Genomic DNA, 17,810 nt, shown 5'->3' on the forward strand with positions numbered 1-17,810 from the left:
GAATAAAATGGAAGCAAAACTCAAATACTCTTTACTACCAAATGTAAAATACTAATTGTAAAGAGAGTTTCTCTTCTCTTCTTTTCTTGTCCAACTTAAGTTTTAGTTTCGCCTTCTAAGTCCTCTTAAGCTTCTTTCATAGAAAAATTGAGTCTCTATCACTATTGGCTACACCACCCTACTTGAGAGTTGTAAGCAGAAGAAAGGAAGATGAGTGGATACTCAAGAATGAAAGAAGACAACACAGGAAGATCAAAATCCATAGATTTTTCTGATCTTTCTTTACCACTCAAAGCACCAAAATCTATTTATGGTCACAAGCCTAAACCTAAAGAATCCAGAATAGACCAGAACAAGAATATACCAGAACTTACCAACGTTGATATCCATGACCCAACTCAGGAAGATCATCATGGGGACTCTGCTGGAGAGGTATTTGGAGTCATTTTGAGCCGAAAATGTTCGGTCTCCTCAGCTTCTTCTCAGAACTATTTCATGTGTGAGAAAGAAACTGCATCACTCCCAAATGCAGTGAGGAGGGTACTTTCTATGAGGAGATCATCCTCGGTCACCGAAGGCTACTCTAGAATTCACCACCAATGGGATCCAACAGAACAGGATGAAGATGATGAAAATGTAACTCTGACTGCAGTGAAGACAAGATCCATCAAGAAAAGAGGCAAGTTTTTCAGAGCCTGTAAACGAATATTTGGATTTTAGTTTATGTACTTGAGATTTCAAACACCTGAAAAGCATGCTTGTTCTCCAGAACTTGCCACAAGGAATATTTGGATTTTAGTTGAGTTCTTCCAGAGAAATCTAATGTCAAAAAAGACTATTTTGTGTTCTCTATTGTTGAACTTTGATTGTTTTCGGTGGTATTCTTTTGATTAGGGGAGGGGTAAAGGGATTCAAGCAGTGAGAATTTACTCTCATTTTGGGAAAGAAAAGCAAGATACACATGATTTGATAAAAAAAATCCTCCACTTTCTGGCACCTGCAGCAAATCCTGTTACTTTCATCTTTTGCAAGCACTTTCGCTGGACCGGTATACATATTCAAATGTTCTGATGAATTCTAACAGACCATTGCTTATTGATTTTGGCGAAAACTTGTTCACCACAAAAATTTTAGTTTCTGGCCCCCGTGGGCTGCAGCAGTTCCTAGGATTTTATCTTCCCCAGCAAAACCAGATTTTCTGCGATTAAGAATTCGTCTTTGCATGTTACTTCCCGCAACTGATGACATATTCCTGCAAAATCACCATCCGTATAACATAAAATTAGCTAGTCTTTGCAAATCTTTAGCAACTCAACAGAACCACAGAAGTTGAGTAATGATGTTTCAGTACTTCATTAGAGATTTGGAAGCATGTAAGAAGAGGTTCCAAGATTACTTTTCTGGCAATCATGAGTTCTTGTCATGATCCATTCCCTTTTCCCAACTTCATGATTATTGGGGTTAAAGATCGAGGAAATTTGATGCCTTGTTTCCAACTTTACGGTTCTCGGCGTTAATAATTGTAATTTGGAAAATGCCAAAAAAAATGCTTTCACGGTTTAGAGCCTCCAGGCTTCATGCCTGTAGTACACATGCCATTATTAATGTCAACCAGAAGTAATCAGCGGTGGAGGTTATAGAGGCCAATCTCTTCAACTCAGGAAGCAAATGCAAACAGCAAGAGAGACTTCCACTTCGCCAAAAGAAAAGAATATTCAATTTCCGTGAAAACCACATGATAAGCCTAACTCTCGCATAGGGTTCTATGTACACAGCGAAGGGAAAAATATAAAGCTAGACGATTTATCCAGAAACAATCCTTTTCACACCCAAGACTCGTGTCCAAAATCCGCTCGAAGACTCTGATTCCAATTTTGTGACGAAACAATGGCGCAATTGAGAAGAAAAACTCGTTGAAGAACCATGCACCGTAATCAAGCTCAATGTACTATATACAACTACAATCCCCCCTCTTACTAAGTGAATATGGCCTCAAATCCAGGAAACATAAAAAAATTCTGGATGGCTATAGTATCTGGAACAGTTTAACCACCAGCTGAGCAGTTTTACCTGATATACATACCCCTACTATCAAAAATTCACACTCAGTCCACAAAACATCAGCCATTTCTTACTTTTCTTCATTTGCTCTCGCTGAAGTCTGCATCAATAACATCACCATCATCTCCACCAGATGATTTACCTGTTGAACCAGATGCTCCAGCATCAGCACCAGGTGTAGGTCCATCTCCTGGAGCGCCCGGCTGGCCATACAAAGATTGTCCGAGTTGCATCACTTCCTGGTTTAGTGCAGCCATGGCATCCTTAATGGCTTGGGTCGAGCCACCAGATACTGCATCCTTTAGCTCTGTCAATTTAGCCTCCACCTTCTCTTTGACGGCAGCAGGGACTTTTTCTCCTAATTCCTTCAGCTGCTTTTCAGTTTGGTAGATGATGGAGTCCGCTTGGTTCTTGGTGTCAATTGCTTCCCTCTTCTCCTTGTCCTCCTTTGAAAACTTTTCAGCCTCCTGAACCATCTTATCCACCTAATGTTTACAAGGCACCAGAAACAAATCAGTGATTTTGGAACCATTGCAGAACAATGAACTCTTCAAGGCTCAGAATCCAAACAAGATATGACTTTTCAACACCAGAACAACCATGACGTCTGACATAGGATATAAGATACGTACCTCATCTTTGGGTAAAGTGCTGGCACCAGTAATAGTTATGTCTTGCTTCTTTCCAGTACCCTTGTCAACAGCAGTAACAGATAAGATACCATTGGCATCAATATCAAATTTGACCTCGATTTGGGGAACACCACGAGGAGCTGGTGGGATACCATCTAAACGAAAGCTTCCAAGAGATTTATTGTCTCTCACAAACTCTCTTTCACCTTGCAACACATTAATTTCGACGCTTGTCTGTCCATCTGCTGCTGTAGAGAAGACCTCTGACTTGGAAGTTGGTAAGGTTGTATTCCTGGGGATGATTTTAGTCATTACACCACCCAAGGTTTCAAGGCCAAGAGACAATGGAGTCACATCCAGGAGAACAATGTCACTAACATCTCCAGCTAAGACCCCAGCCTAAAACCATTCAGAAAATTAAATGCATGGCTCAGTAAGACTTCATGTGCACGGCAAAAATAAGTACCAGATACAAAGGGAAAACAAAGTATGGCAATTCAAATGAAAAACAAACCTGTACTGCAGCTCCAAGAGCAACAACTTCATCAGGGTTCACAGTAACATTAGGCTCCTTGCTAGTCAGCTTTCTGACAAGGTCCTGGACAGCAGGTATTCTTGTTGACCCACCAACAAGAATTACTTCATCGATATCATTGAAGGAAAGCTTCGCATCCCTTAAGGAAGTCTGAACAGGTGTCTTTAGCCTATGAAGGTATTCGCAATCATCAGGGGAATACCAAAATTTTCAACAGCAATAAGATAGCAGTCGAATCAATTCAATTAAAAACCTGATTCGATTAAAAACCTGAACATTTAACTATCCACACGAGTAAGACAAATGATACTACTGACACAACCAATTTGAATAAATACCTACCGGTCTAGTAAATCTGAGCATAATTCTTCAAATTTGGCCCTTGTAAGTGTCGTTTCAATATGTTTTGGACCATCTGCAGTAGCAGTAATAAAAGGCAGACTGCAAAAAAGCTCACTAAGTCAAACTGGACAGAGGACATACAAGCAAGTAAACAATAAATGCTATTTATAATTACCTAATATTAGTTTGGGTCAAAGAAGACAATTCTATTTTTGCCTTCTCAGCTGTCTCTGTTAGACGTTGAAGAGCTTGTTTATCTTTCAGAAGATCTATTCCTTCATTCCTCTTAAAGTCCTCAGCAAGCCAATCTACGACTCGCTGTGCAAATCCACAGATATACTTATCAATAATGAGAATCTCCAATAAGAAACTCATTAAAAGACTAATTAGGTCGTTGTATACCTTGTCAAAGTCATCACCACCTAAATGTGTATCACCTGAGGTTGAAAGGACTTCAAACACTCCATCTCCCACCTCAAGAACTGCAAACAAAAGTCCAAGATTTATTCCAAAAAGACGATATTAGGGTTAACACAACCAAAAATGTTCCTAAAATCTAATCTCTCTTTAAATAGAAATACTACTTATCTCAAATCTTATACAAAATGATACTGATGCAAGGCTACAAAACAAGAAAAACATATCAATCATGACAGATATCTTAAATCTCCTCCAAAGATACATTTCACAAAATTGTTGCTTCTCAGGAAGAATATTAGAAGGAATGGTTGAACATCTCGGAGCATTTTTAATACCCATCATGGATTACTGAAGATTCCATCCCAAGATTGTATTTTTCCCTTGTTTTTTCATATGCACGATATTACTCAGAACTTGTAACCACATTTTCTACACACTATGCAGCATTACCAAGTCATAACCAGTGCTCAACCTGCCTTCAATTGATATGATACTGGGAGATGCAAAGAATACAGCAGAGACTAAATTTGGTAATTCTTCCTTAGCGACCAAAGAGATGAAGAACACAGAATGGCGACGAAGACTGCCAGCAGCATAAGCTTTAAATGACATCAAAAGCTGACAGTAATATCACCAGGACATGCCAATCTAGCTATCTGAAATATTTATTTGTATGGCATGAATTTAACAATGAATAAGAATAACATTTTTGCCGAAATGACTCTAGAGAAACTAATAAGGACTACCAAATGTGTTCCTGAATAACAAAATAATACTAACACAACAAACAGGGAAGAGGATCAACAATTATCCATACCTGACACATCAAATGTACCACCTCCAAGGTCAAATACCAGAATGGTTTCATTATTCTTCTTCTCAAATCCATAAGCCAACGATGCAGCAGTTGGCTCATTGATGATCCTGAGGACATCCAAACCAGCAATCCGACCAGCATCTTTGGTTGCAGTTCTTTGTGAGTCATTAAAATATGCTGGGACAGTAATCACTGCCTTGGTTACTTTATCATTTAAGAACTTTGATGCATCATCAACTAGTTTCCTCAATACCTGAAAGGAAAAAAAAACATTTCAGTGCATTATATTAGCTAAAGATTATCGTCCAGTGTGGTTAATGTACAATTAATGAAAAAGTCGTCATACACATAATGATGCAAGCCTTAACCATCTACCACAAACACACCAGATAAAAAACCACCAAAAACATTTCTTTCTCATAAAAGGTTAAACATCAACCGATGAAGAATGAGATATCCTAGTTAAAAAATAACAGGACAACATAACCAAAAATGAGACAGCAAGAAAGGAGGAAACCTTTTGTTATTGTTTATTCTCATCTTAAAAGACATCCTATCTTGAATTTGAATTTTGACATACATCAGACGGATTCTTGCCTATTCTTCCTCTCTCCCCATTCACAATACCAAGTCAATCTAACAGTGCTTGTACTAAAGGCAAAAGTGAAAAATTGATTGGAAGCAAAAAGTCCATGAGTTCCAAATACCACTACCACATAGAAGATAAATGGCGTACCAAAATTACACTTTCTTAAATTTCCTAGACAATTAAATCATCAAAATAAACTCTAAAAGTTGCAATCAAGCTGCATTCTTTTAAACTTAAGATAATAAAGTCCTTGACCTTCGACAATAAACCCCAAAAGCTGCAAGCAATATACCTGTACTCTTTTAATCTTAGACATAAGTGGAAGAAAACTTGTAATTAGACATGTCAACATGCATGCCCTGTGTGGAGGCCAATTGTGGATTTGTCCACCTCGGCACCGTCTTGGGGTTAAGGGTGAGCCCTTTAAACCCTGTTGGTGTACCTTGGGGGCCTCCCCAAGATTCGAACCCAAGACCTTAAGGTCTTTAAGGTCTTGGGTTCTTAAAGACCTTAAGGTCTTGGGTTCGAATCCTAGGGAGCCCCCCAAGGTACACCAACAGGGTTTAAAGGGCTCACCCTTAATCCCAAGTCGGTGCCGAGGTGGACAAATGCACAATTGGGCTCCACACCCTCTGCATATAGACAAGAGGTAACAAGGCGAACCAAGAAACTGGTCGTCTGATTTATTTGACATTCGCTACAGAAAATACAACAGTTAACTCTCCAATCCATCTCAAGTTAACAGATGCATATTCAGCTCAATTGACGGGTAAAATGAATCAAATACCATAAAACTCAAATCGAAAAAGTACATAATTAAAAAATTCAACCTCAATGGCTTCAACATCGTAGGATTAGTATCATGTGACATTATTACATCTGAAAGAACACTAAAACTGACAAAACTTATGAACTAATTTACTAACCTGTGCAGAAATCTCTTCAGGGGCAAACCTTTTACCAATAGCAGGGCACTCAAGTTTAACATTCCCATTCTCATCTCTCACAACTTTATACGAAACCTGCTTAGATTCTTCATCCACCTCAGACATCTTCCTTCCAACAAACCTCTTCACAGAGAAAAACGTGTTTTCAGGATTCACCACAGCCTGCCTTTTTGCAATCTGCCCAACCAATCTATCCCCGTTTTTGGTATAGGCCACCACAGAAGGCGTCGTTCTTTGCCCTTCAGCATTACTAACTATAGTAGGCTTCCCTCCTTCCATGGCAGCCACTGCTGAATTCGTTGTCCCCAAATCAATCCCAACAACCTTTTCATTCACTACCCTCAAAGGCCTGTAGAACTGAGGTTTTCTGCCATTATTACTGCTTCTTGGCTTAAAATTACAGAAAGAAATTCTACTGCCATTTGGGCTCAATTTATTGCCTAAAAATGGAGTTTTATAATGCAAAAATGGGTTCTGAAATTGGGTTGCTGCTGCTGCTGCTGCTGATGAAGACGCCATTTTTATCAACTTTCAGGCTGATTTTTGGGCCAAAAGATAAACTTTATTGGTGAATAATTTGAGCAAAATCGAGGGAACAGATTGGCTCTGGATAAAGTATACACCAAGAGAGGAAAAGGGTTTATTTAGTAGGTAAGGGAGAGGTGAGACGAGAGTGACGTAGGAGATAGAAGACGGGGTCTCGGAAATTCTAGAAGGGTCGGACGTCGTTGGATTCTGAATGGTTAAGGGAGGAAGTATTAGCCGTACGATCTCAGATTTTTGGACTGTGTTTGTTATCCAGTGGAGTGGGCCAATAGGACAAAGGGGAAGGTCGAGGAGGTTCTGGTTCTAGCAAGTTATTATGCCTTGTTTGAATTGCTTGTTTTCGTTGAAAAATATTATCATTTTTCGTGATCACATTTCTCTATCACCTTTTTCCCTCACATATATCAAATCGTTACAGTAATTTTTCCATGAAAAATGACGGAAAATGCAATCCAAACACAAATCTACTACACACTCGGTTGAGCAGTGGTTTGGAACGGATCAAGGGCTTCTACCCTAGTTTATACCATAGTTAGTACTCGTGTGCTCCTACCTTCTACCCTGAAGGAAGGGGTGGCCCTAAATGTGTCAATGGGAAACTCAAGAGACTGAAGACTGAACCATCTCGAATCCACATGGGCGCACCAAGCACCCCTTTATAAAATTTCAAAAAATCTTGGATTGAAATGCAAGTCAAATTTTGAACCCTTTAACTTACAGTTAAGGAGGGATTTAAGTTCATCCCTGATCAAAGGCTTCTATAATTGCCAAATAAAAATTGCATATGTATGGTGTAAATACTAAAAAACAAATTTAGATACTAAAATAATAAATGTAGATACTATGAAGTTTATGAAGGGGTATGGATCCTTTGCACAACCTTTTACTGCATTGTTGAAGAAGGATGGGTTTCAGTGGAATGAAAATGCTAATAAGGCATTTCAAAAGTTGAAGATGGCAATGGGCAACACCCCTATGTTGGCTCTTCCAGATTTTAACAAGCCATTTGTAGTGGAGACTAATGGTTGTTATGAAGGAGTGGGGGCTGTCTTTATGCTAGATAAGAGACCAACAGCCTATTTGAGTCAGAACTTATGACCTAAAAATATGGGGCAAACCATCTATGAAAAGAAGTTATTGGCATTAGTGAGTGCAGTGATCAAATGGAGATACTATTTGAAGGGGCACCATTTCATCATCAAGACAGATTACCAGAGACTAAAATACTTGTTAGAGCAAAGGGTTACTACTCCACTCCAGCAAAGGTGGCTCACTAAACTGTTTGGATTGAGCTGTGAGATGCAATACATAAAGGAAAAGGAGAATGTTGCTGCAGATGCATTGTCCAGTAATGCCAGCAAGGAGGAAGGAGACTGCTCAAAGTTGGTGAGTTTTGTTCTGGTGAGTTTTGTTCTAGAATGGATGAAGGAGGTGATAGAGAGCTACCAAGGGGATGAACATGTACAAAAATTGATCAAGAAATCAGTACTCATTCCTGATAACTTACCAGATTACTCCTATTAGGATGGAGTGGTGAGATTTAAAAGGAGAGTAATGATGGGAACAAGTGGCGGAATAAGGAGGTAGATTATCAACACACTTTATGACTCACAGTTAAGTGGTCATTCTGGAGTTCAAGTAAGCGACTTAAAGGGCCAAACAGATTTTCCACTAGCCTGGAATGTATAAGGAAATCAAAACTACTGTGCTTCAATGTGACACCTGCAGGAAGTGCAAGGATGAATACATGGCATATCCAGAACTACTGCAACCTCTTCCCACTCCTCAGTACTCCTGGAGTCATGTCACAATGGACTTCATTGAGGGGTTGCCAACTTCAAAAAAGAGGGATACCATCGTGGCGGTGGTGGATAGGTTCACTAAGTTTGCTCATTTCATCAGCTTGACACATCTCTTTAATGCTCCCACAGTAGCTAGAACATTCTCTTTGACATATTGCATGGGATAGCGTTGAGTATACTCTCTGATAGGGATAAGTTATTTACCAATCAATTCTGGACCGAGTTGTTTACACTATTGGGATCAGAGTGAGTATACTTTCTGATAGGGATAAGTTATTTACCAATCAATTCTGGACTGAGTTGTTTACACTATTGGGATCAGAGTTGAGTCTAAGTACTGCCTACCATCACCAAATTGATAACCAGTCTGAATGGGTAAATCAGAGTTGAGTCTAAGTACTGCCTACCATCGCCAAATTGATAGCTAGTCTGAATGGGTAAACCAAGTACTGGAGATATACTTGAGGTGCATGACACATTTGGAGCCTAAGAGATGGAATCATAGTTACTAAACCTGGCCCGACCCCGCGGTCGAACTGGTGACCCGATCATTGGACCGGATTGGGTTTTAAATCAGATTGTTTGAACAAGCAAACCGTTGACTAATCAACGATCCGGCGGTCCGACCGGATTAAACCGGAAATCCGGCCGATTTTGTCCACGAATCGGGTTTTGTGTAAAAATTTTGTTGCCTTTGCTGGAGTTCGAACCTTGGACCTCTAACCAACACTACAACATGCTTACCGCTAGGCTACTTCAAAATATGTTAATAGAATAGCTTTATTATAATATATAAACGTTTTGTCAATTCTATCTTTTTTTTTTATTTCTCTAAAACAAATTTATTTGGAATCTTTTAATAAGTTATAAAATGGATTTCAAAAAAAACATATTACATAATTTATTTTAAAGACAAATATTATTTTTAATAATTTTTTGCAGTTAAAATTCATAAATAAGCTAGATAATTACACTAAATATAGATAAAATTTTACACTTGAAGTTTGGTGTATTACTAAATACCTATATATTTGATTGACTCTTATATGAATTAATTATTTTATAGCACATTAAATTAAATGAGCTTTTGCTATGATATTTTTTATTACAATTTATATCATATATCTTATATCAAAAATTATAAAATATAATATTTAAATATATTTAGTGACCCACCGATTCAACCACTCACCCACCGGTTGAACCAGTAACCCGTTGACCCACTTCCTTCGCCGGGTTCCTTCCCGTGTTGGGTTTAATAACTATGGATGGAATGCTTGATTATCACTAGCTGAATGGTGGTATAATACAACATATCACACAACCATACGTATGAGTCCATTTGAAGCCTTGTGTGGTATGTCACCTCCTCAGCTAGCCCTCGGGCCCTACTCAAACTCAAAGGTTGCTAGAGTGGCTGATCATCTGAAGGATAGACGAGGTTGAATGAGCTGCTCAAAAGAAACTTACAAGAAGCTCAAAACAGGATGAAGGCTTATGTTGATCAAAGGAGAAGTGAGAGCGAGTTTAGTGTGGGAGATTGGGTTTACATAAGATTGTAGCCTTATAGACAAACTTCCATAGAGATGAGCAACAATGCTAGCTGTCTACTAAGTATTTTAGGCCATATTAGGTGGGGCAAAAGATAGGAAAAGTTGCTTATAACTCAAATTACCAGTAGAATCTCGAGTACACCCAATGTTCCATGAATTATTACTTAAGAAGAAGGTAGGGCCAGAAGTAGCTCTAGTGTTGCAGTTGCTTGAAATTGATGAATGGAAATATATGAGAGTGGAACCCATGGCTATATGAGACAGGAGGATTGTTACGAAAAAGAATGGAGTGGTTGTGTAATGGTTAGTTCAGTGGTGGGGAACTTCTCTTGCTAAAGCCACCTGGAAGGATACAGAAACCATTGAAATGAAGTTCCTAGAGTTTCAATCGTGAGGACAAGATTAACTGAAAATGGAGCAACTATTATGGAGTAGGAGTTGAAGCATGAAGAATTGGGGCTGAAGTCGTGGTTCCAACAAGGAAAGCGTGAAATGGAAAGAAAGAGGCGAGGTCAGAGGCGTGAAAGGGAAAGCACGCCTTCTCATGGGATCATAAAATTTGTAATCTCTATATCTTTCAGAATATCTAATAAAATAACAACTAATCGTCCTTGAGTCCAATTTTTTTTTCATTTGGCCTATAGGGTCTTATCTTATCTAGACATCCCCAAATACATAAATGCTTCAAACTACGTCTGTTCCTGGTCCAAATCTTATAAGGGATTCTAGTAGTTGCCTTGGTTGAAATTCTGTTAAGAATATAAGCTACAGTCTTAAGTGCTGCTCCCCAAAATGACTCTGGTAAGGTTGAATGACATATCATACTCCTTACCATGTTCTTTCAGCAACGCTAATAATAGTAGGTGAATCCGGCATAGTATACTGTGGGACGATACCACATATTTTTAGGTATTTAATAAATGGTCTTGGATGTTGTTCACTTGAACCATCATATCTACTATAGTACTAACTACCATAGTTAGATTTGATGCTTTCGATTCTTTTGTTGAGTTAGTTTTCAACTTTAACCTTAAAATTTTTTAGCACGTCCAGTGACTGTGATTTTTTAGAAATGAGATATATGTAGTTATATCTTAAAAAATCGTCTATACATGTTATAAAATATTGCTGACCATTCCAAACAAATATAGGAAATGACTCATAAATGTCTATATGTATAAGTTCTAAGACATTTAAGGTTCTATTGGTTTCAAATTTTCTTTAGTTGGTTTGTTTCTTTTTTATATAGTTAATACAATCATCAAAAACTGTAAAATCGAGGGGTCGAGAATTTCATTTAACATAAGTATTTTTATTCTTTGTCTAGAGATATGATCCAATCTCATATACCATAATGCCACTGAATTCTTGTTGGTTAATTTTCTTTTACTTTTATAGTACTCAAATGTAGAGATTTATTAAATGAGACAATTGTACCAATTAAATATAGATTATCGTAATATAACAAGAACTAGAACCAATCAATTTTGAATCATGAAACAATTTAAAAGTTTCATTTTTGAATGAACAAAAATAACCAAATTTATCCAAAATAGGAACAAAAATTAAATTCTGTCAAAAAGACAGTATAATAACTATTTCATTGAGATTCTATTCAATTTTTAATAATAATTTAAGAACTCTTGTTGGCTCAACTTGAACTGTTTTATCATCGTCCATAGCGATATATCTTTCATTATCATTAGTCTTTCCGTAATTCAGGCAACCCTATATAGACACACTGATGTGAGTTGTTGCACTAAAATCTAACCGCCATGTGTATTTAAGTACCGAAATTAAATTAATCTCATAACAAATCAAATTAAGAAGTATATCTTTTTTAACACGCCAAGCGTGATAGTTGGTGTAATACTTCTTTTTATGGCTTTCAACTCTATAGAAGAACCAACTGTTCCTTTTTGGTTTAATCAATTTCTTTTGTTATTTCTTTTGAGGTGCCATACCTACAGCTTCTTTATCTTTCTTTATTTTATGTCCCTTACTTTTATTATTAGTGGTTAAAATTAGATGAGCACTCTCTGTCTGATCTTATTTGAACATTTTCTCTTCTTCTGTACAGTGTGAGATGAATTTATTTAGAAATCGAGTCTCTTTTTGACAGTTGTAATTATTCTTAAATTAAATTAGCTAAATTGTATAGGAAGAAATATCAAAACCAGATGCACTAGTAACTCCTCGGAAAGTACTAATTTAAACACATTCAACTTAGAAGTAAGATGAGATATCTCCATAGTGTATTCTCTGATATTATCCATTACTACTATATCTCATTAAAACTAGGCGTGCCAAGAGCGCATTTATTCCAATCTTTTCATTTTTAATAAACCTTTTCTCAATGTCCTGAAAGAACGCCTTAATCGTAGTTGTCATTTCTGACATTGGGCGTGTTTGGAAGCCAGGTTTTTGAACAAGTTTTTTACCTACTAGTTTTTTAACAACTTTTGGTACAGGAACCTCAAAAAACTTACACACTTAAAATATCCAAAACACAAAAGAAAAAAAAAATCCCTTTCCCTTCTCTTCTTCTTCTTCCTCTCCCACCCCAACCCACCACCACCTTGTCGCCGGCCACCATCTCTGCCGCTGGTTCTGGCACCGATCACCTCTTCCGGTGCTGGTCTTCTTTTTTTTTTTTGCCCTTTTTCCCTCTCCCCCTCTTCCTCTCCTGCCATCCTTCCCTCTGTCTTTTTTTTTTCTCTCTGCGTCTCCCCCACTCCTCCCCCACCACCCTTCCCCTCTGGCCAAGGGAAGAGTAGAGATCAACATAGTTTTTCAAGTGCCGCTCCTGACTTGACATCCATGCAAATACCACAACTATTCCTTCCACGTCTCGCCCTCTTTCCTTTCTTCCCCATTAGTATCTCCCTCCAAATCCCTACATCTTCTTTCCTCTGCTTTCCTTTCCTCAAAAATGAAACCCAAATCCCAGATGAGAAAACAAGTCAAAGCACACAATCAATTGTGCATTAGATAAATAACATATTGGAGACGAGCAAAACAAGCTTTGATTTTTATGCAGAGGGGGTGGCGGGGCAAAGGGGAGGAAAGGGATGGTGGGCATAGGGGGGTGACGGGGGAGGGAGTGGGAGGGATGGCGGCCCAAAGGGGGTGGCGGGCAAAGGGGGGAGGAACGGGGAAGGGAGTGGGAGGGGGGTGGCGTGGAAGAGGGGAGGAAAGGGGTGGCGAGGGAGGGGGGAGAGGAGAAAAGAAAAAAAAAAGAAGAGAGGTGGGGCTGGCGGAGGTGCTGGAGATGGGAGGCAGAGGTAACGAGGAAGGGGGAGGGGGAAGGAAGAAGAAGAAGAAGAAGAGAGGAAAGAAAAGAAAAAGGAAAGAAAGAAAAAGAAAAGGAAAAAAAAAATTTTCACCTTACAAAAACTTCTACAAAAATTTTTCACATTACAAAAATTTCTATAAAAACTTCTACAAAAATTTTTCAAAAACTTTTACAGTGCACTACAGTAAAGTTTTAGACAAACTCACAAAAAACTCAGGTTCCAAACAGGCCCATTGTTCCTTTGAATAATTCCGCAGCAGTCTTTTTAATGATCATTAAATACAAACAATTTGATCTCTCCCACCTTTCTTTATCCCTTTTTGCATTAGAGGTGCTCTCATCTGTAAGAGATAGAGGAGAATCAACCCTTAACGTAAAATCGAAATTCATTAGTCCAAGAACTGTTAAGAGAACTATTAAGAGATTTTCTTTTCAATACTTGAAATTTGTACCATTCAACATAAGAATATTATTGATATTGACAGTTATATTTGTAAGATCATTCACAACTAAACAGAAAATATGAAATAATTAAAATGAACTTATACAGATCAAAATAATAATAAATTTAAATAAAGGTAACCCCATTTCAAAATAGTGATATTTCATTACTGTTTCATCTTTGGACAAAACTATTAATTTCTAAATGATATCTTAGTGCAGTGATAAATACTGACATAATAACATATCAAAAAATAAATTTTTCTTTGAGATAATTTATAATTCACATGTGAAAATTGAATAATAATCACGTGTTTATTACTACAAGTGCACGTGCAATTTTGTTAAATATTGACCTTCTTTTAGGTAGATCAATATTCATAAAATTATAAATACCAACTAGTTATATTTTAGAACAAACTAATTTTCACAAAAAAACTCACTTTGGTGGCATCTTGTTTCAATTAATTTATTTCAAAATATATAATCATACCAATACTCAAATTTAAAATTGCATAAATTATACAAAATTTTGGATCAAAGTCAACTTTGGTTAACTCTATTCGAATATGGTCAAACTAATCAAATCTAGCTAAATTAGTTAATCCTAGTCACACAAGTCAATTCTATTCAAATCAGTCAAATGGATCAAAACTTATTGGACTAAAAGTCGATATCCATAAATTTGATCCAAAATTTATCGTTTAAGCCCAAAATCTTCTTGAAACCCATTAATGCTTTCATACTTAGTGGGCCAATCTCTTGGATTTTGGAAAGCTTAATTTTGGTCCCCAATCTATAATCCATGCTCGAATTTAGTTTCCATTCTATTTCTCAAAGCAAATGTGCTCCCCAATTTATTTAATTTTGCGTGAAAGTGGGTAATTGATAAATTTCATCCAATTATTCACGGAATAACGACACATGCAGTCACGTGCTTCTGCATAAAAGCCTTTTTATCATTTTTAAAACTCAGAAATCGGTAAAAAAAATGTCAATTATCATTATTTTTGTTTCTATATTCATTAGTTAAAAACGATAACATAGATTTACACTAGTAATTAACAAAATAAGAGTGATTTTAGAGTTAAGATTGGTTCATAAAGCCAAGGAAAGAGAATGAAACACATTGCAACCAAACCCTTCCTAATTTAACCGAGCTTCCCATTGTATCTCAGAATAAAGCTTACAAGCCATGAAACAGAGATCTAATCTATTCACGGAGAAAATCCAAAAGAAGATCTGGTTCCTTATTTAGATTTGCAAGGAGATTTGTCTATTTCTCAAATTAGGGCAAAAACCTTAAACCTTCTTCATCGAGTTTACTTGTAATTAGTGATGGCACAAGAAAAAATTTGCAAGTGTGGTGAGCCAGCAAAGATGTTTACCTCTTGGACAAACAACCCTAGGAGAAGGTACTACTCTTGTGACATTAGGAAGGTATGGGATTTTATGTACCTTTCTAGTTATGAATGCAATTCTCCCTATTTTAATTTTTTTCTCTGTTTTGTGGATTGAAAGTGTAGCAGAGATTGCAATGGTTGCAACTACTTTGAATGGCATGACCCAACCATGTACCAAAGATGTACTGCACTAATTCCTGGTCTGTTAAGAATTATGAACAACAAGGATACGATGATTGAAAGACTAAGAGCAAGAGAACGGAAGTTGGTGATGGAAATTGTGGTGTTGTTGATATTACTATTGATTAGTTTGCTAGTCTAGAGCTCCATTGATATTTAAACTACATCAAAGGCATGGGATGAACATTGACAGAAAGATGGGAACAATTCGGCCAAGTTGTTGAGGTAATGTTGGCCACTGGATTCATTGGCGACATGTTTTGTGGATGAATGTTTAGTTTGTGATGTAATTGTAATCTAGCATCTATGTTTTGCACATGCTAATGAAAAATTGGTTGGCTAAATGGTCATCTTTTGGATTTTAGCAATTGCAAATTGTTTTGTAGTACTGTTAATTTTTGAAAACCAAATTGCACTTGCCAAGAGTAAACAATCTGGTAGTCCAAAACACTAGAAATATGTAGTTATGTCCAGAAATGAGTCATTAAAGTTTGTCTTTCTAAGATTTTCATAACTTTGGCATTATGCAAACAAACATCAAAGACTTGTATTATAGATGTTAAAAGGTTTAGGAAATCCTGCCAAGACAACATTACAAAGTTCACAAAAAGGATTAGATAATCCTACCCATAATTCATTACAAACTAAAAGTTGCATTGAGTCAAGACAATGTTAACATTACATCAACCAAAAGATGAATAATCTAGAACTTGAACATTAACAAAATGACTAAAATAGCAGCTCCTTATCCTCAAGCATTAGCAACACCAATTCATCTTCACTTTGAGAGTTCGAGATGGATGTGAACATCTCTGATCCTATAAGGTGTAGTAGAAGATGGAATTGGCTGCGTTGGTAGACCAAAAATTTCCCTTAGATTTGGTTGAGCAGCAAGGGCAGATGATATGATGTTATCCTCAATAGCATCAGGATTATTTTGGTCTTGCGAGCCTATTTTCCTTACACTTATTCTACTGGTACTTCCCTCTAACAATCAACAGCAAATGTAATTAAAAATCAACCACCACATAGTAGTTGAAAAACCAAATACATATCTAAATTAATTATCATAAAAAGGGAATTGATTTACTCACAACAACAAGATGTCTTTTGGATGCTTTTCTTGTAGCTTTATTTGTAGTAGTATTGGTATTTCTAACCTGAAATAAAAAAGACATACCGGAACCATTAAGATAAACACAAATTGTATTAGCACACAATAGGATAATTGATTTACTCATAGGAATATTCTCTATCAGGCTATCAACTTCTATTTAGGATAGGACACTTGCACATTGTACATCAAACATTCCATCTCGAACTTGTGAAAGACTTACAACCTCTGTTGCATGACTGTCTTGACCAGTTTCACAGCTCTGACTAGCTGCAGCAGCTGCTTCATTTCTAAGTTTACATGTCCTTGTGTTATATTCCCAGTCACCACAATATGTGCACTGACAAGCTTGCCTAATTCTTCTAGGCTTCTTTTTTGTCTGTTGTATCTCATCAGCAAATTTCTCTTCTGCTTTTTGGGTCTGCCTGGTGCTCTTCCATAAGATAGTGGTAATGGCGACTTAACATTTACATCCATCCACTCATGGTCACCATTCACAAGAAGAATAAAAGGGTCATAACACTTGAGACAAGTATTGACAGTGTAGCAATCATCAATAAAATCTATGAAATTTTTCATTGCAGCCCAATTGGCTGAAATGGAATGAAAACAAGATATACCTATCAAGTCCCATTTCCTGAAGGAGCATGTTCTGTCTTGAATGTTAACAGAAAAGGTTTCACCATATGGACACATAACTTCATATTGTATCTCATTAGCCTTGTAAGGAATATAGTGAGTAGCCTTTTGAATATTGTCCCTCAATCTTTTTCTGATTTTTTGGTAGAATTTGTGCTTACTCCACCTTTCTCGAGTTCTGTCCCTATTTCCTTATATTGTGGACATGATAACATGCTTTAAGGATTCCATCATTTCTATAATGAGCCCTTCTCTAGCATCTAAAATTTTGCTATTGAATTACTCACAAATGTGATTCAATAGCAAATCACACTTAGGAAAAGTTCTAAGGTGTGATCTATTCCATTCAACAGGATTCTTGTCATCAAGCCACTTAGCAGCCTCAAGATCCAGTTCTGCAAGTTCCTCCATCCTTCTAACAAATTGAGGCACAGTAGTTGCCTTAGCAGCCTTCCATAAAGCCTTCCTTAAAGCTATTCCTTTGAACCCAACAG

General features: G+C 37.1%; 1 protein-coding gene across 1 annotated transcript; it reads right to left on the reverse strand.

The window, feature by feature from the left end:
- Positions 1-1,839: 1,839 nt before the first annotated feature.
- LOC113749235 (stromal 70 kDa heat shock-related protein, chloroplastic-like) lies at positions 1,840-7,059 on the reverse strand. The gene is made up of 8 exons (XM_027292921.1): positions 6,323-7,059; positions 4,808-5,060; positions 3,973-4,052; positions 3,746-3,888; positions 3,571-3,669; positions 3,208-3,397; positions 2,694-3,092; positions 1,840-2,546 (listed from the first exon to the last, which is right to left on the reverse strand). Exons 1-8 carry the CDS (start codon positions 6,860-6,862, stop codon positions 2,142-2,144), a joined length of 2,109 nt encoding a protein of 702 aa, XP_027148722.1. The 5' UTR covers positions 6,863-7,059; the 3' UTR covers positions 1,840-2,141.
- Between the last annotated feature and the right edge of the window lie 10,751 nt (positions 7,060-17,810).

The sequence above is a fragment of the Coffea eugenioides genome, chromosome 10, assembly GCF_003713205.1.
Source record: "Coffea eugenioides isolate CCC68of chromosome 10, Ceug_1.0, whole genome shotgun sequence".
In the NCBI taxonomy this organism is placed as follows: domain Eukaryota; kingdom Viridiplantae; phylum Streptophyta; class Magnoliopsida; order Gentianales; family Rubiaceae; genus Coffea; species Coffea eugenioides.